Source organism: Trichoplusia ni, chromosome 19 (assembly GCF_003590095.1).
Source record: "Trichoplusia ni isolate ovarian cell line Hi5 chromosome 19, tn1, whole genome shotgun sequence".
Taxonomy (NCBI): Eukaryota; Metazoa; Arthropoda; class Insecta; order Lepidoptera; family Noctuidae; genus Trichoplusia; species Trichoplusia ni.
Window position 1 is genome coordinate 2,196,306 of NC_039496.1, and position 26,239 is coordinate 2,222,544.

Here is a 26,239-nt window from a genome sequence, read left to right on the forward strand (position 1 = left end):
ATTTTAATCCTTGAAAACCTTAAAAGACTTAACAGATTTAAATTATCAAACCGTAGATGAGAAACTAAAACTTTTCAAAAACTTTCGAACTACTACGTAACGAATGCAACGCATACGTAAGTCAAATTGATAAACTGTTAACTAAACTTTGGTAAAATAATAAACTGATCAATGAGATAATCAAGAATCTCAAACTGACTTATTAATTTTTTCTTTGCTTATAGAAGCATTTGTGTAGTAATTGATAGCAACACTATGGATATTAACCAATGAGGATCATTGACGAAGGAATCTTCAACCTATCAGAATACAGCTCACTATCTATCACTCGCAAATGCTGCCAGCTCATGTATTACAAATATACCATTGTGCAGGTTTTCAACATGCATTTATACCAAAATTTTGGGATTTTTGTAGTTGACATCTCAGTGTACTAAAGCGCTATCTGTCGGCATTTTCTAACTTTCGTTTTTTCCTCACGGTCGGTGACATATACACGCACACATTCATGTTTGTGATTGTATTGCTTCATAAATATTTTTCGCTTACGATAGCCATGCAGGAGGCAACCTGCGCTAAATTTTTATTATAATAAGTAGTTTTAATAATCTACAAATTATGGAGCAGAGCAAACCTATTTCACCTAGATTATTTGTGTGCACCGCCATAGAAAACAAGGACGAAGTTGAGGAGGTACTGTGTAAAATTTCGCAGTTTCTCAACAAAGAATATCTATATAGTCGGCCATGTACAATCGTATTTCTAACATTAGTAGTGGTGGCGCTGCAGTGTGCGTGGCGCGAAATTCGATTTTAAGTGAGTGCTTTCAGTCATCTTATTAGATTTTATCGTTTTCAGAGGTACGAGAGAGCTTACAACTACTTTCAATCACTTGTGGCCGACTGCAGCGAGAAAGAAGCTCACGATGCACTGAACAATGCCGCATGCAAGAATCATGAAGATGTATCTCTTGGAATGCTGATGACTATTCTCACGGAGCCTCACAACGCGACCAAGTGCTACCGAGATCTAACACTGGTGACGAGGGATGGTCTGACGTGTGTGCTCAATAACCTGTCTAACTTAATCTTGGAGAGGTACTTGAAGTTCCATGACACTACTCGCAACCAACTATTATGGCTCATAAAGGAAATGATAAGGAATGCAGTCACTGGCATAGACAGTGTTTGTTGGAACTTGATGCGCTACGCATCTGGAGGAGATATTACTCCTAAAAACATAATACTGGTAGAATCTCTTTTAGATATTTATATTGAAAACCGTGCTTGGTTAGATAAGTATCCTGTGCTAATATGCATGGTTGTATACACATATTTGAGATTAATAGAAGATCATAATATACCACAGCTGATGAGCTTAAGACAGAAGGAAGTCAACTTTGTTATCACTCTTATCAGAGAGCGCTTTTCAGATGTTTTAACTCTGGGAAGGGATATGGTAAGACTACTTCAGAATGTTGCTCGTATTCCGGAATTCAATCAGTTATGGCAGGATATTTTGATCAATCCTAAATCATTATGTCCTACTTTTACCAATGTGTTACAACTCTTACAAACCAGAACATCTCGCAGATACTTACAATCAAGACTCACTCCTGATATGGAACGAAAACTTGTGTTTCTAACATCCCAAGTTAGATTTGGTCACCATAAAAAATATCAAGAGTGGTTTCAAAGACAATACCTAGCCACTCCTGAATCACAATCGTTAAGAAGTGACATGATCCGTTTTATAGTTGGTGTAATACATCCCACTAATGAGCTCCTGTGTTCCGATATCATTCCAAGGTGGGCAGTCATTGGATGGCTTCTTACCACTTGTACTTCTAATGTAGCTGCATCTAATGCAAAACTTGCTCTGTTTTATGACTGGTTATTCTATGACTCTGAAAAAGATAACATAATGAACATTGAACCAGCTATTCTTGTCATGCACCACTCAATGAGATCACACCCAGCCGTGACTGCCACATTACTTGATTTTCTTTGTCGAATCATTCCAAACTTTTATCCTCCTTTTGCTGATAAGGTTAGGCATGGCATTTTTAATTCATTACAACAGATAATTGAAAAGAGAGTACTTCCCAATTTGCACCCATTGTTTGACTCTCCAAAGTTAGACCGGGAATTAAGAACAACGGTGAGGGAGACATTCAAAGAGTTTTGCACCAATGGAAATGGTGAAGGTGTTTCAGGAATTCGTGAAGAAGGAAACGATGACTTACCACGAGGAGGTCCTGACGAACCGGCATTCTCTGATGATGAAGAGGAAACTGCTCCAAACATAGCTGAAGACACTGATGACGATGACTTGCCTCTATCTGAAGTCCGCGCACGGGAAAGACCTGAATTGGCAGCAGCACTACCTCTCATGTTACGTCCTCTTGCTGAAACGTTGTTAGATGATCGTTCTTCCGCTGCGGCTACCGCTCTGATCAACGCCTGCACTACACCAATGCCTACAGCAACCGCACTAGCTGATCTATTCACAGCAGCAGTACAAGAAGTGCCGCCCCTAAAAATTAGTCGGAATCCAACACCAGCGGAAATAGAAGTAGCTCTGAATTCACCGATATTTGCAATGTTCACTTTCCTTACAAGCAGTGACGAAGCCAAACGCAAACTTGTATTAGAAACTTTCAAAGAAATTCAAGCTCAAAATACTCTCCACACTGTTGGATTCTGTCTGTTGTTTTATCTAAAATCTTGTTATGAGCGCGAAAGGCGCGGAGAACGAGACGCCGCAAAACGTAGAAATGTTAAATTCAAAGCAGAAGTGTACAGAGATTATTGTAGCTATTTAGAAATTAAAGTTGGTGAGAGTTTAGCGGATGATTTTGAAAAATGTCAAGAATATGATGCTAACGTTTTAGTGTGGTTAATCCCAGATGTGTATAGAGAATTTAAGGATCAAGCTCAAAACCACATAAGATTGTTACACGCCATTGTGGCAACTTTAGACGCGACTCAACTACAGCGGCTCGTGTGTTTGACTCTACAGGGCACTTTGATGATGTTCAAGTCAGATGACATCACGACAATGCTATCGACGAGCTTAGGCTGGGAGACATTCGAACAATACTGTCTTTGGCAACTGCTGACGGCACACGACATATCAGTTGAAGATGTGTTACCAATCATACCGAAACTGTCGTACAAAGAACACGCAGAAGCTTTAACATCCGTTCTTTTGATGTTAAAACAAGAGAAACCAACTGCCGATGTAGTGCGTCAGTTATTCTGCCGACCAGTTGACGAAGAAGACACTTTCGTAGTGTCGACGCTTATGTATTGGTGTCAAGATTACGAAGACAAAGTCGGCGATTTACTTTCAGTTCTTTTAAGCACGAGATATCCAGGCACCAGTCCGAACAAAAGAAAACGTCCAGGAAAGCATAGTATACCACCAAACGCTCCGCCTTCGGCAGAATTGGTAAATATTATTTCATTTCAAAACTATTTTTTTTTTCATCGTAAGTTACGTCATAATTCATGTTTATGTTAATACTTTACTTCACTAACGGGATGACTAGAACATGAAACCAGAAAACCACGTGCATCAGGCACATGTGAGTTTCTAAGATAATTTGTTGTCTTGGTTGCTAGCCTTCGCGCCTAATAAACCATTTCCCTCTATTGCTTATTAAACAAATTGCACAAGAGCAAGCTGAAACCTCTTGAGCACGAGACCCATTCACTATAGTTGACGAAACACTAGAGACGCATGCGATGGCAAGCAGCAAACCACTGCCTTACAGTATACTATTAGATTAACATAATGTTGATTGAATAATTATTTGCTTCACATATTGGTATACAAAAAAAAAATATAGTAAAAAAGGCTAACTAACATCCATCAGAGATTTAATCAATCAAATAGGCCCATTGCAATCTGACAATATTTTGTTCGCCTTAATTGCGAATGTGAATATATAAGATGAACCTGTCGAACGCGTTTGATGAATAATTCCAGTTTTATAATTGAGTTCTCAATTTTGAAATTATGTTATACAGGTGCTTGGCCACTTGGAGCAAATGAGAGTCTGCTGTGTGGAACAAAACGACATGTCAATTTTTAATATGGAATGTATGCAGAAAGCGCTACAACTAGCGCAGTCGAATAGTAGTGATAGTTTAAGGGTAAGTTCTCCGATCATTAAGTTAAGGGTAATTTTAAGTTCAATGCGAATTGGATGTAAAGTATTTCTCTCGGTTATTCGTCAAACAATAATTGGTCAATGGCTAAAACTTGGCTTTCTGCGCCAAGGGTTGTGAATCTCTTTCTCGCTTAGGTCTAATATTGTGTGATCCTTTAGTATTTCTATCAATCTAGGCGGATTAAGAATATTACTTCTGCAATTTCGATAGCCGATTTTCAACACAACGTATTGATACGTTGGATCTGATAGCCCTACAAATACTAAATTGTCCTCATCTTAATCGTCGTAAAACATAAAAAAATAAGTGTGATCCTATTCTTAGTTTTACACAAACCTATTGATAAGGGTTCCACTGCGTCCATTCGTTCATCGGCTGTATCTTTGTCGCTTAAAAGTAAAAAGTCACAGATTAAGTTTTTCTGTTGCCGCGAAAAAAACTAAAGATTGAGCAAAGTTTGTTACGGTGACGGTCCTGAATTTGTTGGTAAGTCATAAGTTTAAAACCGTAACAACTGATTTGTTTATCTTTACCATATTTGTACGAAATCCTCAGTGCTGCGAGTCCGACTGGCACTTGACAGTTTTTATATTTTGTCGCCATCAGGGTCAAAGCGACCAATGGAAAAGGTTATTCCTATGGGTAGGTATATGTACACAGTGTCGCTATAAAATTTTCATCGTTTTGTAGGCAAAGAAACGTTAGGGTTCCTAAATAAGGCGAATCTAAAAATCCACCTAAAAGTGTTATTTAGCCAAAATTCGAACATTATTGTTATACATACACTTAGTACCCTTATATAATTATGAGGAAAACTGTTACAAAACCATTGAAACAGGACAAAGTCTCACATAACATCGATTATAAATATTGGTTAGCTACAAATCACTTATTAATCTTGTTTAACAGAACAATAAAAAAATCTATCCCTTTTAAAATAAATTTCCTTAACTGTCAATACTTGAAGGCAATATATAAAATTAGAATAAGAACCAAAGGTGGCAGCTAATAGTAGAAAATGAAGAAATATCCAATCAAGCTTGTCCTTAACTCTTATTTAACCTCCTAAGGGAATTTAATAGTGGAGTGACAATACTCTGAATCATACGTACATAACTTATTATATAACACTGATTGAGCAATTAGCTGTAACATTATAATAGCCCAAGACCCCTTTAAGAATATAAATTTTGACATCCCAGCAAATAATACATCATTTGAAAAAGATGTTGTCGTCATTCTTTTAGTAATTAGGTACAACAAATAATTGATTTACACGCCTTCAAAGTCGTTTTAGGAATCTGTACTCAAATAGTAAAATTACCCTATACTATATTGTTTTACAGTGTTTATCGGCCTTTCGTAGGCTTCTTGTCCTAATCTTATGAAATGTGCACTGTTGCACGCTGTTTCATATTCATTTTATTTGTCCTATTTGTACAGAACTCTCAGTGTCGCGAGTTTGACTCGCACTTAACAAAAAATATTGATAAAATAATAATGGTGCGCATCCCTTGCGGGCGCGAACCCGACTCGCACTTGGCCGTTTTTCCCCAGGTTATTCGACTGGCCTATAATTTCTAGCGATAGGAGTACTGAAGGATCAATACAATACGGCTCTGCGGTACACCAGGGGTATCAAACCTAACGCTTACAGGCACAAGTTAATATACATTGTAATGTCCAAACTCATATCAAGGTTTGCCTTTATCATTACAGAGACAATATAGTGATTTACTCGCTTTGGCGTGGGAGGACGAGTTGCCTATATCAAGACGAGCCAGGAAATTAGTTTCAAATTCATTACCACTTAACCAGAATCTGCATTCGTCTAATGAAGATAGTGAGGTATATAAAAACTATTCTTAGTTTTTATTTAGCTTATATTCAAAATTTACGTAGGTTTTATAAAAAATAGGATTAAACTGTCTACAATCTGGGATAGTTGAAAATACTATAACTTGGAACTGTTGCAGATATTGTTTTAAAGCACTCGTTCAAATCGGTATTTGTGCTTAAACTGAAATGTTTTATCAAATAATAAAATAAACAGCACTAATGACTTTATTTAATACTAAGTATTTTTTTCTATCACTTACGTGTCCTTGAGACTCGATAAGTACTAATTTTTTTTTTTTTGTTTAATCACAACTGTGTACAAAATATAACGTCAGAATGATAATCTAATACAATGAATGACTTGCTGTGATTACTAATTCAATTATGATGTTTATCTTTTTCAGGAAGAAGAGATAGTTAAACCTAAACAGGCCAAACGGAGAAAGAAGGCAATCTCGGATAGTGATTGACATATCTTTTGTAGAAAGAACGGTAATTTTAAACACCAAAGTGCAACTCTACAATACAATAAAAATTAGTAGTATGTGTAATACATTGTTTGTTACCTTACGTTATTACGCAGGTGCGATTCCAAGAATGGTACCTTTCACTGTCGCATAATTTGCCTTGGTACTGTGTAAATGTTATTTATGAAGAGTTATATCCATGGTTTTTGTCAGATATATTTCGGTGGAGATTTTTTTATTTTGTTTATTAATTTCATGTTCGTAGCGATGGTACATGTTGTGACGCAACGGAACAAGCTCGCTTACATTGATGTAAATGATCAAATAACCATATGATTCTTCCAATAGCTTAAACAGAGAAATCACCGAGTATGTTCTGTGAGACATGAGCTGTACATTTTGTCACAGTAGTCATTTATTGTAAATGTAGGTACCCTATTGTTGTACAGATTTTTTTATCCCCGTACATGTTGAACTTATTTTAAGTATAAGGTATGAAGACCAAGATTTTATTCAAAGGATATATTGTATTCTGGAATTTTCGAAATACATTTTACACTAGGATCAATAAAGTATTTCCCCCTTATTTTATGTTTCAATTGACCTAAAATATTGTATTAATTAAAACGAGATATGTATATTTTAGTTTTGTAATTTTCTTTAAAACATTCAGAATATAGGGATACTGATTGTAAACCAATAGGGAGTATGCATGTATTTTTTTTATATTTTTATAATATTTCTTACATTGTTACATAATTGTAAAAAAATATGCAGCGCCAAAAAAAATAAAATTAGAAGGGGAAAAAATCATTAAAATATTAAACAAATAATGGCACTTTAAAACGCCCGCCACCTTGGTGTGACGTCAAAGTCTATAATAACAAAAAATCACGTGACAGACAGTCTGAGTCTGACACTGACAGTAACTTTCTACTACTATTAAACTGTGCTTTGCATGTGCTTCGTAACTTATATTTTGTGTTTTACGAATATTTTACAATGGATCAACAAAAGAAACCGACTTACAAATATTGTATTGTACCAAAATGTAAAAATACTACGAAGAATGCACCCGATAAAGTGTTTTTTCTTGTCCCGAGAGGTGCGGTTGTAAGAAAAAACTGGTGTAAAATCATGAAAAGGGACATGGTATCACCATCAACTTGTTTATATTGTTGTGAAGATCACTTCAACGTAAGTATTTATGCCAACTATAAACAATAATATTATGTTATAAGTATTTTGTTTCTGTGACACCTAAAACATTTGTCAAAATAACCTCTTTTCTTTATCGGTAAAAATTTTGTGAGAGGTTACCAGTACCAATGACTGAAATGAAGCCTATGATCCAAATTATCTACATCTAATTTCCAAATTTCATGTTTTCTTTTATTATTTTTTATTTTTTTCAGGTAGAAGAGGATACAGAAAATTATATGCAGTACAAAATCATGACTTTACAAGAAAATCAGAAAACTACATTACGATTAAAGAAAGGTATTATTCCTCACAAATTTCAGTGTCAAAAGGACACTGAGTTGCAGTCACCACCAGAGAGAAAAGGTTTCTTAAAGAGAAAACATCAAGAAATAATTGAAGATGCTTTATCTATGCCTCCCGCTAAACAAACTGTTAGTGCTGTCAAAATGAGTGAATCATCAAAACACAGTTATATAGAAGAAGGTGCCAGTATGCCCTCATCTCACTTACACACAGAATATACTGAAACTGTAAACTTTGACGAACCTTGTTGCAGCACCTCTTTAGCTGATGTTAATAAAAAAGTAATTTATGTTGACAAGGCTATTCAGGTCAATAGGAAAATACATTATTACAGAAGTAAAGGTGTCAATGTTAATTTGAGTGCAATAACTAAGAATACAGCAATATCTCCATTTCGTATTTTATCTAAAACTACCTCAACATCTCCATTGAAAATAGCGCAAACTTCTGGAATTAAAAGGAAATTATTTCAAACTGACCCTGCTGATATTGCATCAGTCTCTTCAGCTCAACCTTCATCAGCATTATCATCATCTTTTGGATCAGAAATGAGTTCAGAATCGAGCTGGTCTATAGATGATGATTCAGAAAATGAGACACAATTTAAAAGTCAAATGCGTAGTTGCATATTACTAGCAATAGAAAAGGAGCCTAAAATGTTGCTAGGTGTACCAAAAAAATCATACTATATAATAAAATTGTTAAGTGAAAACCTTCCACTTCCCACTGTAGACATTTTAATTACATTAAAAAAAATAAAACTTAATGAGTCTTTCAGTATATTAGCCTTACAGTTTGGGTATACACAGAGTGCAATAAGCAGAATTTTTTCAAAATGCTTACCTTTATTGGCAATGAAGATGAAAGAGTTGATCATATGGCCAACAACAAAAGAGATATTTCAAAATTTGCCTATTGCATTCAGGGCCAGGTACTCTAATGTTGTTTCTATAATTGATTGCCTAGAAATTCAGATTGAAAAACCATCCAATGCAGTCCATCAATCAGTTAGTTGGTCACAATATAAAAAATGTAACACATTGAAATATTTAATTTCTTGTACACCTGATGGATTGGTTAACTTTATCTCTGTTGGATACAGTGGCAGGGCAACGGACGTAATGATAGTGGAAGACTGTGGTTTTCTTGACTGTTTGCCACCTAAAACTGCAGTTATGGCTGACAGAGGCTTTAAAGAAATATCACATTTGCTAGAAAAAAAGCAATGTAGACTTATACGACCTCCTTCTGTTTTCAAGTCTACTGCCAGTGCAAAAGAAGATGTAAAACAGTCAAAAAGAATAGCAGCATTAAGGATTCATATAGAACGAGTTATAAATAGATTAAGGGAATTTCACATGTTACTGCCTCATGCATGTGTTGACCATAGCTTAATCCCTATTATAGATGAAGTTATAATCATAGCTTGTGGTTTGATTAATATTCAGGATGTTTTAATAAAAAAATAGATTTAATTAATTTTGTTTTATTTGAGTTTGTCCTATTTAAATAACAAAGGAAAAATTGCCTTACACCAAAATAAAGTACATTTTTCTATCAAGTTTTCACAAAACTCCTTATCATAGTGTACTTCTATTATATGTACTTTCTTTGATTCTTCAAAATCACTTTGTGCTACACAAAATAGTGCTTTAGTTTTATTTGAGAAATGCATCTGTAACTGAACCTGTGCCATGAATTTTACTGCTATTGTGTTATTTTTTCCAATGTACTGATTCATAGATTTTTCTGATGAAGGGCATTTAATTTCAATGCTATAATCAGCAGTTTCCCCATCAGGTGATGCACCCATAATGGGATGTAGTGGATCCAATATAATCCCACATTTGTTTATTTTTATTTTTTTATTTTTTTCTACCTCTAATTTGACTTCACTTTCTAACATTCTTCCTCTTTTCATGGCATCTGTGTCTTTTAGTTTTGATGCTCCCATGATGGCTTCGGTTAAAGCTCCATCCAACACCTTGCAGTGTGCAGCCTCATGCGCTTTTGATGCAGTGATCCTTGCATATCGCAACTCATACCATAAAGGGCACTCACTTTGTTCTGAAGTTGCAAGTGCAGCTTCTTCACATGCTTTAGTCTGCATCATCTGCTTGCAAAATTCAATAAACTCTTCGGCAGTTTTCGGTTTATTCTGCGTTATACTTACTAAATAATGAATTGATAACTTTTCTGAATTGCTTGGTTCTTTATAATATTTCATGAGTTGATTCTCTGTGTCACCAACTTTCTTACTATATGTTTTTACAATACTGAAAAAGGATTCTTGTGAAGTCTGTGTTGATGCAGGGTTTGGCTGTGTCTTTGTTGCATTACAAATATCCTTTGCCTTAATAAACTTAAGACTTGTACCCACTGAGGACAACTTAGACTTTTTCCAGTAGCAATCAACACTAGTGGATGGAGGGTCTTCACTACGCCTATGTAGCCAAGCCAAAAAGGCTATGGCATGTTTACAGCCTCCTGAAAAAGAAAAAGACCAATCATCACAGCTAAATAAAAATTAAAGAAAAATATTTTTATACTATTGCCCCTCTAAAAAGCTACTTTTAATCACTGAAAACAGTGAATAAAAAGCTCTTTTAATCACTGTTTTGGTGTTTGAATTTAGAACACACCAATATATTCGACCTCCATCTCAATGCTATACAACCTCCTTTCGCAAATACTCGATACAAACTCCTTATGAAAATGTCTATTTTAGCTTAAATATTTCTTTTTCTCGTAGTCATGGTATAAAGTATAGTATGCAACGCTCAGGATTCTAACTTTTGAATCACTCTCTTTGCTCGTTATTCAATCATCATGAATCACTCCCTACGGTCATTAGAATCCTTCACTTGCTCGTGATTCATTTATGCCCCTCGCTTTAAATCCATCTTTTATTCACTAGTTGCATAATATACTATTCCCCGCTCAGACACTCTTAAAAATTGATAGTAAAGACACTTTTGTATTGCTATTATCTACCTTTATGTGCTGCACAGTCTTCACACAGCACAGACATGACAGTTTCTTCAGCCTCATTACAGGTAGCTGTTACAGTGTAACACTTCTGGCGGACGTTGTGTTCAGGGGTTATTCGCGCTTTCACAATACATATATTACCCTCCCGTTTAACTTGAACATATCCAATGGCTGAGTCACCATATGATTCTCGTCCGGATCTATAAAAAGCAATAAATATTATTACAATGGGAAGGGATCTTATTTAATTAATTAATTAATTTAATAAAATATTTCGCGAATATGAATTTGATCATATATTATGATCAATAACTCGACTGTATTCAATGCTTCAATGTAAGTAATATGCAAACATTCGATATTTTCTCTTATTTACCTTTTAGGTTATGTTCTCCGTATATGTATAAATTGTTACAGAAAAGTCGTAAAAGATCGAATAAACATTAAATCAAATATATAATTACCTTGTAGCTTTCACTCCTTTGATTTCAGCAGACGTAAAATCGGGATTAGATGCAAAAAATGTTGACATCATGAACACATCAATTTTGGGGAGATTATCTGATTGTGCCTTCACAAAACCGGTATCAGTCATTTTCCTACGAGTTTATTCTTACAAAACAATGCAATATAACTCCAAATATGTATAGAAACCACAATAAACTTAATTCGATTACAAAAACACAGCAAATGCTATATCAGTTCACACTGTTATTATAGACTTTTACGTCACATTCAATATGACCAATAGCGTTGCGTTTCAATTACTTTGAATTTCCCGCTCGTTTTTTGGACTTTTAATAATTTATTTTTTTAATTAAAAAGATATTATGCGGATTTTTTTTGGTTTAAGCGTAATTCCAAAGCAATAAAGAATATATAAAAAAATAATTGACCCTTATTTAAATCATACGCATACTCCCTATTAGGGAGTATGCATGTATTTTTTTTATATTTTTATAATATTTCTTACATTGTTACATAATTGTAAAAAAATATGCAGCGCCAAAAAAAATAAAATTAGAAGGGGAAAAAATCATTAAAATATTAAACAAATAATGGCACTTTAAAACGCCCGCCACCTTGGTGTGACGTCAAAGTCTATAATAACAAAAAATCACGTGACAGACAGTCTGAGTCTGACACTGACAGTAACTTTCTACTACTATTAAACTGTGCTTTGCATGTGCTTCGTAACTTATATTTTGTGTTTTACGAATATTTTACAATGGATCAACAAAAGAAACCGACTTACAAATATTGTATTGTACCAAAATGTAAAAATACTACGAAGAATGCACCCGATAAAGTGTTTTTTCTTGTCCCGAGAGGTGCGGTTGTAAGAAAAAACTGGTGTAAAATCATGAAAAGGGACATGGTATCACCATCAACTTGTTTATATTGTTGTGAAGATCACTTCAACGTAAGTATTTATGCCAACTATAAACAATAATATTATGTTATAAGTATTTTGTTTCTGTGACACCTAAAACATTTGTCAAAATAACCTCTTTTCTTTATCGGTAAAAATTTTGTGAGAGGTTACCAGTACCAATGACTGAAATGAAGCCTATGATCCAAATTATCTACATCTAATTTCCAAATTTCATGTTTTCTTTTATTATTTTTTATTTTTTTCAGGTAGAAGAGGATACAGAAAATTATATGCAGTACAAAATCATGACTTTACAAGAAAATCAGAAAACTACATTACGATTAAAGAAAGGTATTATTCCTCACAAATTTCAGTGTCAAAAGGACACTGAGTTGCAGTCACCACCAGAGAGAAAAGGTTTCTTAAAGAGAAAACATCAAGAAATAATTGAAGATGCTTTATCTATGCCTCCCGCTAAACAAACTGTTAGTGCTGTCAAAATGAGTGAATCATCAAAACACAGTTATATAGAAGAAGGTGCCAGTATGCCCTCATCTCACTTACACACAGAATATACTGAAACTGTAAACTTTGACGAACCTTGTTGCAGCACCTCTTTAGCTGATGTTAATAAAAAAGTAATTTATGTTGACAAGGCTATTCAGGTCAATAGGAAAATACATTATTACAGAAGTAAAGGTGTCAATGTTAATTTGAGTGCAATAACTAAGAATACAGCAATATCTCCATTTCGTATTTTATCTAAAACTACCTCAACATCTCCATTGAAAATAGCGCAAACTTCTGGAATTAAAAGGAAATTATTTCAAACTGACCCTGCTGATATTGCATCAGTCTCTTCAGCTCAACCTTCATCAGCATTATCATCATCTTTTGGATCAGAAATGAGTTCAGAATCGAGCTGGTCTATAGATGATGATTCAGAAAATGAGACACAATTTAAAAGTCAAATGCGTAGTTGCATATTACTAGCAATAGAAAAGGAGCCTAAAATGTTGCTAGGTGTACCAAAAAAATCATACTATATAATAAAATTGTTAAGTGAAAACCTTCCACTTCCCACTGTAGACATTTTAATTACATTAAAAAAAATAAAACTTAATGAGTCTTTCAGTATATTAGCCTTACAGTTTGGGTATACACAGAGTGCAATAAGCAGAATTTTTTCAAAATGCTTACCTTTATTGGCAATGAAGATGAAAGAGTTGATCATATGGCCAACAACAAAAGAGATATTTCAAAATTTGCCTATTGCATTCAGGGCCAGGTACTCTAATGTTGTTTCTATAATTGATTGCCTAGAAATTCAGATTGAAAAACCATCCAATGCAGTCCATCAATCAGTTAGTTGGTCACAATATAAAAAATGTAACACATTGAAATATTTAATTTCTTGTACACCTGATGGATTGGTTAACTTTATCTCTGTTGGATACAGTGGCAGGGCAACGGACGTAATGATAGTGGAAGACTGTGGTTTTCTTGACTGTTTGCCACCTAAAACTGCAGTTATGGCTGACAGAGGCTTTAAAGAAATATCACATTTGCTAGAAAAAAAGCAATGTAGACTTATACGACCTCCTTCTGTTTTCAAGTCTACTGCCAGTGCAAAAGAAGATGTAAAACAGTCAAAAAGAATAGCAGCATTAAGGATTCATATAGAACGAGTTATAAATAGATTAAGGGAATTTCACATGTTACTGCCTCATGCATGTGTTGACCATAGCTTAATCCCTATTATAGATGAAGTTATAATCATAGCTTGTGGTTTGATTAATATTCAGGATGTTTTAATAAAAAAATAGATTTAATTAATTTTGTTTTATTTGAGTTTGTCCTATTTAAATAACAAAGGAAAAATTGCCTTACACCAAAATAAAGTACATTTTTCTATCAAGTTTTCACAAAACTCCTTATCATAGTGTACCTCTATTATATGTACTTTCTTTGATTCTTCAAAATCACTTTGTGCTACACAAAATAGTGCTTTAGTTTTATTTGAGAAATGCATCTGTAACTGAACCTGTGCCATGAATTTTACTGCTATTGTGTTATTTTTTCCAATGTACTGATTCATAGATTTTTCTGATGAAGGGCATTTAATTTCAATGCTATAATCAACAGTTTCCCCATCAGGTGATGCACCCATAATGGGATGTAGTGGATCCAATATAATCCCACATTTGTTTATTTTTATTTTTTTATTTTTTTCTACCTCTAATTTGACTTCACTTTCTAACATTCTTCCTCTTTTCATGGCATCTGTGTCTTTTAGTTTTGATGCTCCCATGATGGCTTCGGTTAAAGCTCCATCCAACACCTTGCAGTGTGCAGCCTCATGCGCTTTTGATGCAGTGATCCTTGCATATCGCAACTCATACCATAAAGGGCACTCACTTTGTTCTGAAGTTGCAAGTGCAGCTTCTTCACATGCTTTAGTCTGCATCATCTGCTTGCAAAATTCAATAAACTCTTCGGCAGTTTTCGGTTTATTCTGCGTTATACTTACTAAATAATGAATTGATAACTTTTCTGAATTGCTTGGTTCTTTATAATATTTCATGAGTTGATTCTCTGTGTCACCAACTTTCTTACTATATGTTTTTACAATACTGAAAAAGGATTCTTGTGAAGTCTGTGTTGATGCAGGGTTTGGCTGTGTCTTTGTTGCATTACAAATATCCTTTGCCTTAATAAACTTAAGACTTGTACCCACTGAGGACAACTTAGACTTTTTCCAGTAGCAATCAACACTAGTGGATGGAGGGTCTTCACTACGCCTATGTAGCCAAGCCAAAAAGGCTATGGCATGTTTACAGCCTCCTGAAAAAGAAAAAGACCAATCATCACAGCTAAATAAAAATTAAAGAAAAATATTTTTATACTATTGCCCCTCTAAAAAGCTACTTTTAATCACTGAAAACAGTGAATAAAAAGCTCTTTTAATCACTGTTTTGGTGTTTGAATTTAGAACACACCAATATATTCGACCTCCATCTCAATGCTATACAACCTCCTTTCGCAAATACTCGATACAAACTCCTTATGAAAATGTCTATTTTAGCTTAAATATTTCTTTTTCTCGTAGTCATGGTATAAAGTATAGTATGCAACGCTCAGGATTCTAACTTTTGAATCACTCTCTTTGCTCGTTATTCAATCATCATGAATCACTCCCTACGGTCATTAGAATCCTTCACTTGCTCGTGATTCATTTATGCCCCTCGCTTTAAATCCATCTTTTATTCACTAGTTGCATAATATACTATTCCCCGCTCAGACACTCTTAAAAATTGATAGTAAAGACACTTTTGTATTGCTATTATCTACCTTTATGTGCTGCACAGTCTTCACACAGCACAGACATGACAGTTTCTTCAGCCTCATTACAGGTAGCTGTTACAGTGTAACACTTCTGGCGGACGTTGTGTTCAGGGGTTATTCGCGCTTTCACAATACATATATTACCCTCCCGTTTAACTTGAACATATCCAATGGCTGAGTCACCATATGATTCTCGTCCGGATCTATAAAAAGCAATAAATATTATTACAATGGGAAGGGATCTTATTTAATTAATTAATTAATTTAATAAAATATTTCGCGAATATGAATTTGATCATATATTATGATCAATAACTCGACTGTATTCAATGCTTCAATGTAAGTAATATGCAAACATTCGATATTTTCTCTTATTTACCTTTTAGGTTATGTTCTCCGTATATGTATAAATTGTTACAGAAAAGTCGTAAAAGATCGAATAAACATTAAATCAAATATATAATTACCTTGTAGCTTTCACTCCTTTGATTTCAGCAGACGTAAAATCGGGATTAGATGCAAAAAATGTTGACATCATGAACACATCAATTTTGGGGAGATTATCTGATTGTGCCTTCACAAAACCGGTATCAGTCATTTTCCTACGAGTTTATTCTTACAAAACAATGCAATATAACTCCAAATATGTATAGAAACCACAATAAACTTAATTCGATTACAAAAACACAGCAAATGCTATATCAGTTCACACTGTTATTATAGACTTTTACGTCACATTCAATATGACCAATAGCGTTGCGTTTCAATTACTTTGAATTTCCCGCTCGTTTTTTGGACTTTTAATAATTTATTTTTTTAATTAAAAAGATATTATGCGGATTTTTTTTGGTTTAAGCGTAATTCCAAAGCAATAAAGAATATATAAAAAAATAATTGACCCTTATTTAAATCATACGCATACTCCCTATTGTTTAAATATTTCAGTATTTAACATAATAATTATGTTCTAAGTACAAAACTAACATAACTATATAAAAGTACTAAACATGGATTAAATTTTTAGGAAATGGTAAATATTTTATTATAAACCTCATTGTAATTATGACAATTTATGAAATGTAGTTTTAAAAATGTCTTTTATCATTGTTAAGTCTTTGAAAATCTGGACTATCTAGTTTAATTGGACTAGCAGAAACTTTAACAACACAACACCCTCACCAAGCCACTGATACATGCTTATAACCTAATAAATCTGTTATAAAAATTGAACCATCAAATAAAAGAAGAATTCTTATAACTAAAGTTTCCCTTGCTTATATCTCTGTCTAGCTTGTGCTTTGCTGTACTTCGCTTTTTTCTCTGGTACTGCTGTATCTTTTTCATCTGTGTTCCCATTTATACCTGCAATTCAGATTGTAATTATAAGTCACAAAAAAAGAACTAAAAATATGAAGAAATATTACACTAGTGACAATAAGAACTGAGAGTAAGTAACTAATTCATAACATTTTGAGTCAGTAAACAGAGTTTAACCTATCATGGAACTTGCAAATGACATCTTCATAATTAATTAAAACATCACTTTGTAAATACTGTCTCAGTTATCAGCTTATCACAATGTAGGTAAATATTTGTACAAAATATTGAAGAATAATGATGAAATACCTAAGTCTTCTGGTGGTTGTAGTGATTTGCCTGCACTCCAAGTACCCATTAGTGTGACACTCTTTCCAATGGCCCAGCCCATTCCTGCCAAGGCTAATGAAAATGCCACCATACTGAATGGGTGCTGAAATTCATAAGAAAATTTTATTTACTAAACAAATTATTCATAAAACAAAGGGATTTAACTAGTTAACTTTAATGGCAGTGGCAATTTTTAACAATGTAATTTATTTATCAACTATATCCCTTATGAGGGCATAATTTATGCTTTAATCTGGAGTCACATAAAATACAAAGCACCTAATGCCAATCTTGCCTAGTAATAGAAGTTAATTCTCAAAATATTCAGATATTTTAGTTTAAAAAACCACACATTTGTACGTGTACCCCTGAGAACTGTTTACCCCACAAATATAGTCTATCTTAACATTTAAAGATACCATTCATTACTAAGTAAATCACCTAAAAAGTTAAAACAACAAACTTACAGTTAATGTTGGAGTTGTAGTTAAACTATAATCCAATACAACAACTCCAATGCCGAAAATTAGCCCCACACATGTGCAGATCCATATGATATTTTGACTGTCTGAAAAAAAAATATATATCAACTAATAATTGAGTACATACAGACTAAGCTTATTGTACAGTTCTTACAAGGCCATCATTTGGCCTTACAAACAGTAAAAACTGATAAGAAAAAAAGAAGTTACCTTTGATTTTTTTCTTCTGCATATCAGTGATACTTTTAATTGATTCCATCAATTTTACATTATGAGGTTCTAGTTGCAAAGCTGTTGTGTATGATAAAATAGCTTCATCATAAAGTCCACTGGCTGCTTCAACTTCAGCACGACGAAAATATCCCTAAAGTTCAATAGGTAATGTTCAATATCAGAGAAAACTATCTTTTATATAGTACACGCTTAAAAACCGTTCAAACCCACCTTTGCCCATTGAGGCTGCAATCTGACTGTTTCATTCGCATCTTGTAGAGAGAGATAATGCTGGTCCAATTTGAGAAATGCAAACGATCTGTTGCTGTACAATACATAGTTATTAGGGTCCATCTTTATGGCTTGAGTATAATGCAACACAGCCTCAATATATTTCTCCTCTTTAACACATTCATTTCCTTTACTTTTAAGATCTTCTACACTTGTGGACTGACTACCTTTCTTCGTTTCGTCCATGACTGATCAATATTAAAATTGTTTGAATATTCCGCAACGGTAAAAATGCTTTACTGTTATGTAGTTCGATCTGACTTTATTACTGTTATAAATGCCAATAAATAATAAAATAAAATAGTTCTAAGTACTTTCCCGGGACAACATTTCGGACAATGACATATCAATTATTGACAATTGTCATTCAGCTAACTGTCAGGTGAGCCGTGAGGTCACAGATAACTTAGAAGTTTGTCTAAATCCTAAAACTAAGAAGCCTGGGTAAGCGCAGTGACCTACTATTATATTATATATTCAGACATACTATGGTTTTGGGCATCAAGTATCAAACAAAAACAAAGTTATGCATAACAGTTTTAATAATTTATAACATATATAATTGCAATAAATTCCTTAAATATTTAACTAAATAATACATAATCTATGCCTTCAGTGAGATTCAATGAGCTGAGATTTTTTTCAAATTCCCCAGCTGTAAGGTCAAGTTTAACACAAATCAAAAGTGGTGGTTTGGCTTCTGTAAAATGAAGCACAGGCAACTTCACAATGACTTCTCTTTTTATAGGACAATATAACTCTATATCACGTCCTATTTTATTTTTATCAATGTCACAGAAAGCAGCCACTTTATTTAAATTGTTTGGGTTTAATGAGCGGACCACTTTTCTTCCCCTTTTTCCAGCATTCCAGATGGTGAACTCTTTCCAAGATGGCATAACACATTGTTGTAACCTTTCAAGCTGTATCTTCCAAATCATCTCCCGTTTCACACTAAAAGTGGCTGCATCTTCATGGTAAACATACACTACTAGGGCTTGGTCCACTCTAATCAAATCTCCTCCAGCATCCAAATGTTTGTAAAAGAATATAAGATCTTCTGGTGTCCCATGCCCAGTTTCTACAAAACCTCCAACTTTATCATAAACAGATCTATGGCAAAACCATGTTGGCATAAGCAGTGTGGGTCCAAAGGAAGTGTATATTTGTAATTTTAACTGGTTATCAGTTAGACTATTAACCCAACGAACATAACGGGGTGTTGAATTTTCAGGCCAACGGACTATATTACTACCAATAAGTGCATTGGTATTTGATTTTGCAGCTTCCCATTGTAAACTTATTCTAAGTGGGTTCATTACATCGTCAATATCTTGAAAGCAAAGAAACTGGCCTGTACTTATTTCCACAGCTCTATTTTTAGCAGCTCCCACTCCATTGGAAATATTACCACCTAATATCTTGTAAGATACATCTTTTAAATTAAAGATCTGTTTCCATTTCATCAAAAGTTGTTGTGTATTGTCTGTGCTACCATCGTTATAAACGACAATTTCTAATTTTATTTTGTAATCATTAAATAAAGATTGTTTTAAATAGAGTTCATGCAGTCATTAATCCATTTTTCTCCATTATAGACTGGTATAATTATGGAAATTTCTGACATTGAGAGTACTTTCAGTACCTTACCCATATAAGGGTTACGTTACGCTTTGAATGAACTCACCATAAACGTTATAATATTATAATAAATTCAAATTATTCAGTTCGTTATATATATAATAGTGCTGACATAAAGATTACTCATTCCACGTTTATAGTAATAAATGTAATCCATGATGAAGGCAATAGCTTCCGGTACCTATTACAACTAGTATCGTTTCGAATTAAATTTTATCTCAGACCATATTAAATATCAATTAATTAAACTGTCGCCTCCAATCCAGTTTATCAATATTCATTTGTCAAACTGTCAATGTCAATTCAATCTGTAACCATAAACGATTCTGGACGAATGTATTTTTTTCATCAACAGTAATCAACACTATTCCATCAAAGTATAGAATAGTATTGTTGCGTACTTGAATTCATAATTTAATTTCAACCTTACAGCAATATTAGTTTTTTGGCTGTTTGTTTTATTCAAGTTTTATTTAGCTGGGTCACTGAATATTCAGTATCGATAATATGTTGATAGTCATCACCGCTACATTGTCAGTCTACTTCCATGTCAGTTGTCAAAGTTAAAGTGTCATTCCCGTTGTCATCTGTGTGCATCAGTCAATACGAGTACTCGGAAACTCGGAAATAGTTCTGCTTGCTGTTAGTAGTGCTAAAGTGCTAAGTGGAAAAGATACTTCTCTTTGTAACTATGGGTCTTAAAGAAGCAAATATATATTTCGACAACCAATGGAATACATATTACGCCGGTCAAACTGTAAATGCAGAATAGAGTATGTGTTCGACAGTCCCAAAAAAGTTCGAGGTATGTTATGTAGCTCGTACGATTACTTTTATTGTGGTCTTATACATTATGAGTCACGCATTAGTTAGCACACAAAAATAAAACTATTTATGTGATGATCGTAACACGATTCGTTGAGAAATCCATCGTTATTTCTTATGTTTTATATTTATGAGTGAATTTTTCCGTAGTATCCATGTTAAAATTAAGGGAGAGGCACACACTGAGTGGTGTGAAAGTAAGGAGAACAGAACTCTGAAGGGAAGACAGAAACCTCAGATACTATGCACACAGGCCATGAGGAATATTTCCAAATTGTCCTACTATTTACTTGGAGCAATTCAGGTTTAACATTATTATTCTTGTGTTTTAAATCATTGATACACAAATCACACTCATGATAGACAGGTAGGTAGTAAAATTTATGTTAAGAAGCTAGGAATGGGGAAATAATGTAAACCTGATGATAAATGTTTATACAAACATAAAGGTGACATCCTTTGACTTGTCTACATAAAATAGCAAACCAATACTTATTATCTAATATTGTAAACATTTGATATACCTAGTACTTGTTAAAAGCTATTTCAATTATAATCTCTGTTTGATATTTATCAATGCATTCTTTCTAATAATAGAAATTTATTCATCCCACACAAAGTTGACATCAATAACTAGTGTTAAATGTACCTCATTGTAAGATCAAGGTTAAAAGATAACTATAGTTGAATAAACTCAAACAATATACAGATTACATTGATTTGACATAAAAAAAAAATGTTATTGTTTTTTTTTATGATAAGTATAACATAATACTAAAGAAAACAGGTAACACATACTTGCATTTCTGAGAACACATTGAAAGCAAGTGTAGTAAAATTATTCACTTTTAACATTTTACATTACTCATTTTGCTGTCTCTAGTCATCCTAGTGTCAGTCTTAACTCACTATCACACAAACTTTTTATATTGGCACAAAATACTGCTTTTTTATTTTAATCCACAACACATATACACATTGATAAAATCCATGAACACAACAAGAAGGTTTGATCTTTCAACAGTTAATGAGCGATTTTCAAAGCAACTTACCCCAATAATTTCTAATAAGTACAATTTTGTTCCTAACAGGGAATGAAATAGAAATTCCGTCAGGCAAACAAGTGTACAACTTCACTTGTACATTACCTCCTGTCCTGCCATCATCCTTTGAGGGCCAGTATGGATACATAAGATACACAGTTAAGGTCACCCTAGACCGTCCATGGAAATTCGACCAAGAAACCAAAATGGCTTTCACTGTCCTAAATGCATTTGACCTGAATCTGAACCCCTCATATAAGGTAAGGAATGTTTTACAGTTGCACATAGAATATGTAATATTTAAGTAACTTGTTTATGCAATCAATTAGCATAGATAAAGAACTATACAATACATGTTAACTGATAAGTTTTACTGTTACATAATATTTGATGTCTCTTTACTAGCAAATAGTTTTTATATACAGACAATGTTTCTCTGTAGCAATATATGCTCATAAATTTACACGATCAAAATGCATCCATAATGTATTTATGAGAACAACCATTTCAATCGCTAGCATTTTTATTTATGTTTCTAAGAAAAATGATCTTGTCTCAAGGAAAATACTGAAGTGAATTCTAATTAGATGTGGAGAATACTAATACAAATATTCAACTATTTATGTGAGACAAATAAATATGCAAAAAAAAAACAATTACTTGTTATTTTTCCTGTATACAATGTTTTTATTATAGGAACCAATCCATATTCAACTAGAGAAGACATTCTGTTGCTTCTGCTGTGCCTCTCCGCCTCTGTCTGTTGATGTTCAAGCTCCGGTGTCAGGCTATGTGCCTGGACAAGTGATACCTATAAGAATTGACATTGAAAACAAGAGTAATGTGCAGCTTCATCTTGTTAAAATCTTCTTGAGAAAGGTGAGTTCTTAAAGTTTGTTCTTTTCTTTCGTTCCAAAAAAACTTAGTAATATTTAGTTATAAGACAGTTATAGTGGTAATTGGAAATCGGCAAACTGCGTCATGTTTACAAATCAATTAATTTTAATTATTATTTGTTTCCAGTTTTGGTCTATCTTGTTTGAGTCAGTCAGTTATTATTATTATTGTCTCACTGCAGAAATGCAGTTTTGTTCTTCACAGTTTCAGTATAATGAAGCTACTACACATAATTATCTGATATTTTTAACTGTAATCTAAGCAGCTTTGGACAGCGGCTCCACCCGCAAGTGCGACGCCTGTGTTCGTTCTTGTAGTTCAAACTATCCCCATGCTGAATATTAATAGCATCGGTCTATTAGGCTTGAAAACGTAACGACACACAGACTGAGTTCCTTTCACATGTATAATATTAAATCGCTTTTTCTTTTAGGTGGTCACATACAGAGCTACATCGCCAACAAATGCGCTTAAGAAAACTAAAGATGTAGTACTAACTGTACAAGAAGGTCGCGGCCCCTGCAGGTTCTACTAAAAACTGGAACTTGACTATGGAAGTACCCCCAATACCGCCGTCCGATCTCGTCAACTGCAACATCATTGACCTGGACTACGATTTCAAGGTCAGTAAAAATTATTAAATTGTGGTTTCTTAGGTTTACGCGAATGTTAGACATTGAAATGAAACGACTTTTACGGATTTTATCGCGGTTTAATTTTTGGTTTTAGTTCCCGACGTTTCGACACCTTTGCAGGTATCATGGTCACGGGCAGACTGAGATGGTGTTCGTCTTGACAGAAGATGTTGCTCGTTCTACCTTCATATTTTTAATTTAAAATTAAACCGCGATAAAATCCGTAAAAGTCGTTTTATTAAATTGTGTTAAATAAGCCGGTTAGGACACAAATTCAATTTCACTATCATTCAGTTTTACAACAGTGAATAACAATTCAGAAATATACAAGATAAAATAATGAGACAATTAATAATTTTTTAATTCTTCGAAAGTGATCGTAAATAGTTGTTTCTTTGCCAGCGCTTTCGTAGAATTTAGACGCGGCACTAAAGGATCTTTGTATCTATATGTAAACCTTCAACTCGTATTGTAACTCATAATAATTCTTTTTTTTTCTCATAATAAAACTTGTTATATTTTATTATCATCGTCAATCATACACCACAGTACAATTATCTGTTATTAAACTTATTATATCATTGTACTGTGCTTCGTGGCGCCGTTTCCAAGGTAACGTAATCTAATATCGTGGTTTATCTCACGGTGTCTGAGTTTTTGTGTATCTGTGATGTAACGATGATGTCATGCTTAGGTCTTAAATTATATTTGTATGTTGTGTTAATGAATGGTCGTTTTGAAAAAATGCTTGCTATAGTTTTATATATTATTTTAAAATCGTTGATTTAAAATATATCGAAAAAAGAAACGTTTAACCGTAATCGGTTATTCAATATTCGATTATGACTTTATTGCAACCCACTTTGACCTTCATAATATTTGCATACGTTGTTGTAACTTACCTACGTATAATATTATAAAAACTGCGCATTGTAGATAAGTCTGATTCTCAGGGGAAATGAGTCATTTTACTGTGGAGATAAAATACTTACGGATAACATAACAATTATCAAGTCCGCCCAAAAGGCCCAAACTACTGGTTGCCCTAAAGTGTCATTCTTTATTTCTATAATGTGTCGAAAGATTTCACTACCAAAGATAGTATTATAACAAATATTTCATCGAGCTTAAGTCAAAAACTCTAGTAGCCAAATCTAACGAGAGATTTAGTACAGTAAATGGACGTAAATAAGCTACACGCAATGTTTACAAGACCACTAACGGTCGTACTCCCTCTTACATTTTGATTTAGAAAAGAAGTTTTTTTGAATCGAGATTGAACTGACAGAAACAAATAATCAAGAGCGATTCAATGTTCTCAGATTGATACGGCTTAACCCTTAGCGTAAAGCGAATTGTCACAAATTTAAGATTCAGGAAGGTTTTTTTTTTGTTTAAAAAGTGACTTCCGTACTAAAGAGTTTAAATAGTTTAATCTTCGTGCGTCCTCATGACTTAGTGCACAAGACTGAGATTCAGAACAAGCATTCGTGGATCACAGAAATACTGACCTGCGCATAACCCACGACGCGTCACACTATCATTGACCTTATGTGCTGGCGTTCTGACCCTACTCGGTTATCCGATTAGGTATCAAGATTCAACTAACTATCATTTTTATACAGGTGGAATGCGTAGTATCAGGCATGCATATGAACATGCACGATAAAAAGTACATCACTATAGGTACCGTGCCGCTAGTCGGTATGATTGGGCAGGCCACTCCTTCAGCACCACTTCAAGACAATGTTGGGAACGGTGACCCAGCACAGTACTCTCCGAGCCAGCCAGCTGTCCTACCCGTTGGACCAGCACAACCTAATGTAAGTACCGTAAAACGAGGTGGATAGAGTTTCAAGGGGTGAACAGAAAATAGTGTGTTTTAGAGGTTGCATGAATATTTTCTTACATAAAAATACTTCAACACAATTACTTTATGAAATGTTTGCGAATGTTCGTATAATATTGCGTATCTCTATATTTTGTCTTATTAAACGTCCAAGTTTAATAAAAACTCTTCTGTCCACCCCAAAAAAATCTCTATTCACCTCGTTTTACCGTTATTTAATATTGACGTTTTATTGCCCTTGTATGCGTAGAACACATGAGAAAAGAAATCATATAGATAGTAACGACAAATTATTATCTACCTAACTCAAGTGTTACCAAGACAATAAACAGATGCAACTTGCATTTTATGGCTAATGTGCCATTTAATAAAATTTATTGTTTGAAGAAAACTGTTTTTCTACCAGTTTATGATTTTTAGTACTTACATCAAATTGTCTACTGGGATACTATCGTATATATTTTTATATGTTGTAAATTGTTAACAGGCGCCGTCGGCTCCCGGTGGTGACGCCAATCCCGGCGGTTGGGTGATGCCTGGAGCGCCGCCAGTGCAACCACCATACCAGACATTGTACCCGGCACTTAGTAAGTTATTACGGAATATTTAATATGTATGTTTAATACTAGCTGTAGATGTCCTTTTGCTGAGCCTCTTTCCATATAGAGAAGTTATGTGCATTGATCACTACGGTTACCACGCTAGCTCATATAATATAATACTTTTTGATTTATGAAATATATAAGGCAGGTAGTCGCTTTAATATTTAGCAAAATGCAATTAGTAGATCATAAAACTTCCTCTTATTTAAAGTCGGTCGTAAAGTTATCCCATTCTTTTAACATTATCAGGATAAACTATGAAAATATGGACGTTTTTCTTCATGTTAAATTATTTACACAAATTATTAAAGAACGAAGGGATAAGAAGGATAATTTCTATTAATTATCTTATTTACAGCATCACCGGTTTACAAAGAATCTCCGTACACAGCTCGTACGATTCAAGACCGAGG

At 33.9% G+C, this 26,239-nt stretch overlaps 8 protein-coding genes across 9 annotated transcripts; 4 read left to right on the forward strand and 4 right to left on the reverse strand.

Moving 5' to 3' along the window:
- The first annotated feature begins 456 nt into the window (after positions 1-456).
- On the forward strand, positions 457-7,070 carry LOC113503354 (integrator complex subunit 3 homolog). Of its 2 annotated transcripts, XM_026885242.1 has the most exons (5): positions 457-693; positions 859-3,453; positions 4,035-4,160; positions 5,898-6,026; positions 6,422-7,070. In XM_026885242.1, exons 1-5 carry the CDS (start codon positions 619-621, stop codon positions 6,485-6,487), a joined length of 2,991 nt encoding a protein of 996 aa, XP_026741043.1. In that variant the 5' UTR covers positions 457-618; the 3' UTR covers positions 6,488-7,070. The 2 variants fall into 2 exon arrangements, with proteins under 2 accessions (XP_026741043.1, XP_026741044.1); XM_026885243.1 differs by lacking the exon at positions 5,898-6,026.
- Positions 7,071-7,267: 197 nt separating this feature from the next.
- LOC113503355 lies at positions 7,268-9,465 on the forward strand. The gene is made up of 2 exons (XM_026885244.1): positions 7,268-7,681; positions 7,900-9,465. Exons 1-2 carry the CDS (start codon positions 7,487-7,489, stop codon positions 9,457-9,459), a joined length of 1,755 nt encoding a protein of 584 aa, XP_026741045.1. The 5' UTR covers positions 7,268-7,486; the 3' UTR covers positions 9,460-9,465.
- Positions 9,466-9,470: 5 nt separating this feature from the next.
- On the reverse strand, positions 9,471-11,922 carry LOC113503360. The gene is made up of 3 exons (XM_026885255.1): positions 11,446-11,922; positions 10,985-11,181; positions 9,471-10,477 (listed from the first exon to the last, which is right to left on the reverse strand). Exons 1-3 carry the CDS (start codon positions 11,574-11,576, stop codon positions 9,492-9,494), a joined length of 1,314 nt encoding a protein of 437 aa, XP_026741056.1. The 5' UTR covers positions 11,577-11,922; the 3' UTR covers positions 9,471-9,491.
- Positions 11,923-11,990: 68 nt separating this feature from the next.
- On the forward strand, positions 11,991-14,188 carry LOC113503357. Its single transcript, XM_026885245.1, has 2 exons — positions 11,991-12,404; positions 12,623-14,188. The coding sequence occupies exons 1-2, from the start codon at positions 12,210-12,212 to the stop codon at positions 14,180-14,182; spliced, it is 1,755 nt and encodes a 584-aa protein (XP_026741046.1). The 5' UTR covers positions 11,991-12,209; the 3' UTR covers positions 14,183-14,188.
- LOC113503359 lies at positions 13,750-16,621 on the reverse strand. Its single transcript, XM_026885254.1, has 3 exons — positions 16,169-16,621; positions 15,708-15,904; positions 13,750-15,200 (listed from the first exon to the last, which is right to left on the reverse strand). Exons 1-3 carry the CDS (start codon positions 16,297-16,299, stop codon positions 14,215-14,217), a joined length of 1,314 nt encoding a protein of 437 aa, XP_026741055.1. The 5' UTR covers positions 16,300-16,621; the 3' UTR covers positions 13,750-14,214.
- Positions 16,622-16,823: 202 nt separating this feature from the next.
- On the reverse strand, positions 16,824-18,701 carry LOC113503363 (small glutamine-rich tetratricopeptide repeat-containing protein beta-like). The gene is made up of 5 exons (XM_026885259.1): positions 18,275-18,701; positions 18,041-18,194; positions 17,816-17,916; positions 17,328-17,451; positions 16,824-17,063 (listed from the first exon to the last, which is right to left on the reverse strand). The coding sequence occupies exons 1-5, from the start codon at positions 18,518-18,520 to the stop codon at positions 16,960-16,962; spliced, it is 729 nt and encodes a 242-aa protein (XP_026741060.1). The 5' UTR covers positions 18,521-18,701; the 3' UTR covers positions 16,824-16,959.
- Positions 18,702-18,882: 181 nt separating this feature from the next.
- Positions 18,883-20,263, reverse strand: LOC113503514 (UDP-GlcNAc:betaGal beta-1,3-N-acetylglucosaminyltransferase-like protein 1). The gene has a single exon (XM_026885538.1). It carries the CDS (start codon positions 19,798-19,800, stop codon positions 18,919-18,921), a length of 882 nt encoding a protein of 293 aa, XP_026741339.1. The 5' UTR covers positions 19,801-20,263; the 3' UTR covers positions 18,883-18,918.
- Positions 20,264-21,866: 1,603 nt separating this feature from the next.
- On the forward strand, positions 21,867-26,237 carry LOC113503538 (arrestin domain-containing protein 3-like; the record flags this gene model as incomplete). Its single annotated transcript, XM_026885568.1, is given in 7 exon segments — positions 21,867-22,103; positions 22,540-22,722; positions 23,174-23,251; positions 23,253-23,363; positions 25,001-25,198; positions 25,712-25,811; positions 26,185-26,237. Coding segments are annotated over 7 exon segments (960 nt in total), but the record flags the coding sequence as incomplete, so codon positions are not given.
- Positions 26,238-26,239: the final 2 nt, after the last annotated feature.

What these genes read in the sequence shown, in the direction of transcription:
- LOC113503360 (XM_026885255.1), bottom strand. Translation starts at nt 11,576, where the DNA reads ATGACTGATACCGGTTTTGTGAAGGCACAATCAGATAATCTCCCCAAA. An exon ending in AAAGGAGTGAAAGCTACAAG is followed by an intron (nt 11,182 to 11,445) that starts GTAATTATATAT and finishes TGCTTTTTATAG; the next exon opens with ATCCGGACGAGAATCATATG. An exon ending in AGACTGTGCAGCACATAAAG is followed by an intron (nt 10,478 to 10,984) that starts GTAGATAATAGC and finishes TTTCTTTTTCAG; the next exon opens with GAGGCTGTAAACATGCCATA.
- LOC113503354 (XM_026885242.1), top strand. Translation starts at nt 619, where the DNA reads ATGGAGCAGAGCAAACCTATTTCACCTAGATTATTTGTGTGCACCGCC. An exon ending in CTCCGCCTTCGGCAGAATTG is followed by an intron (nt 3,454 to 4,034) that starts GTAAATATTATT and finishes TATGTTATACAG; the next exon opens with GTGCTTGGCCACTTGGAGCA. An exon ending in ATAGTAGTGATAGTTTAAGG is followed by an intron (nt 4,161 to 5,897) that starts GTAAGTTCTCCG and finishes TTATCATTACAG; the next exon opens with AGACAATATAGTGATTTACT.
- LOC113503355 (XM_026885244.1), top strand. Translation starts at nt 7,487, where the DNA reads ATGGATCAACAAAAGAAACCGACTTACAAATATTGTATTGTACCAAAA. An exon ending in GTTGTGAAGATCACTTCAAC is followed by an intron (nt 7,682 to 7,899) that starts GTAAGTATTTAT and finishes TATTTTTTTCAG; the next exon opens with GTAGAAGAGGATACAGAAAA.
- LOC113503357 (XM_026885245.1), top strand. Translation starts at nt 12,210, where the DNA reads ATGGATCAACAAAAGAAACCGACTTACAAATATTGTATTGTACCAAAA. An exon ending in GTTGTGAAGATCACTTCAAC is followed by an intron (nt 12,405 to 12,622) that starts GTAAGTATTTAT and finishes TATTTTTTTCAG; the next exon opens with GTAGAAGAGGATACAGAAAA.
- LOC113503359 (XM_026885254.1), bottom strand. Translation starts at nt 16,299, where the DNA reads ATGACTGATACCGGTTTTGTGAAGGCACAATCAGATAATCTCCCCAAA. An exon ending in AAAGGAGTGAAAGCTACAAG is followed by an intron (nt 15,905 to 16,168) that starts GTAATTATATAT and finishes TGCTTTTTATAG; the next exon opens with ATCCGGACGAGAATCATATG. An exon ending in AGACTGTGCAGCACATAAAG is followed by an intron (nt 15,201 to 15,707) that starts GTAGATAATAGC and finishes TTTCTTTTTCAG; the next exon opens with GAGGCTGTAAACATGCCATA.
- LOC113503363 (XM_026885259.1), bottom strand. Translation starts at nt 18,520, where the DNA reads ATGGACGAAACGAAGAAAGGTAGTCAGTCCACAAGTGTAGAAGATCTT. An exon ending in TGCAGCCTCAATGGGCAAAG is followed by an intron (nt 18,195 to 18,274) that starts GTGGGTTTGAAC and finishes ATTGAACTTTAG; the next exon opens with GGATATTTTCGTCGTGCTGA. An exon ending in CTACAACTCCAACATTAACT is followed by an intron (nt 17,452 to 17,815) that starts GTAAGTTTGTTG and finishes TATGAATTTCAG; the next exon opens with CACCCATTCAGTATGGTGGC.
- LOC113503514 (XM_026885538.1), bottom strand. Translation starts at nt 19,800, where the DNA reads ATGAAATGGAAACAGATCTTTAATTTAAAAGATGTATCTTACAAGATA.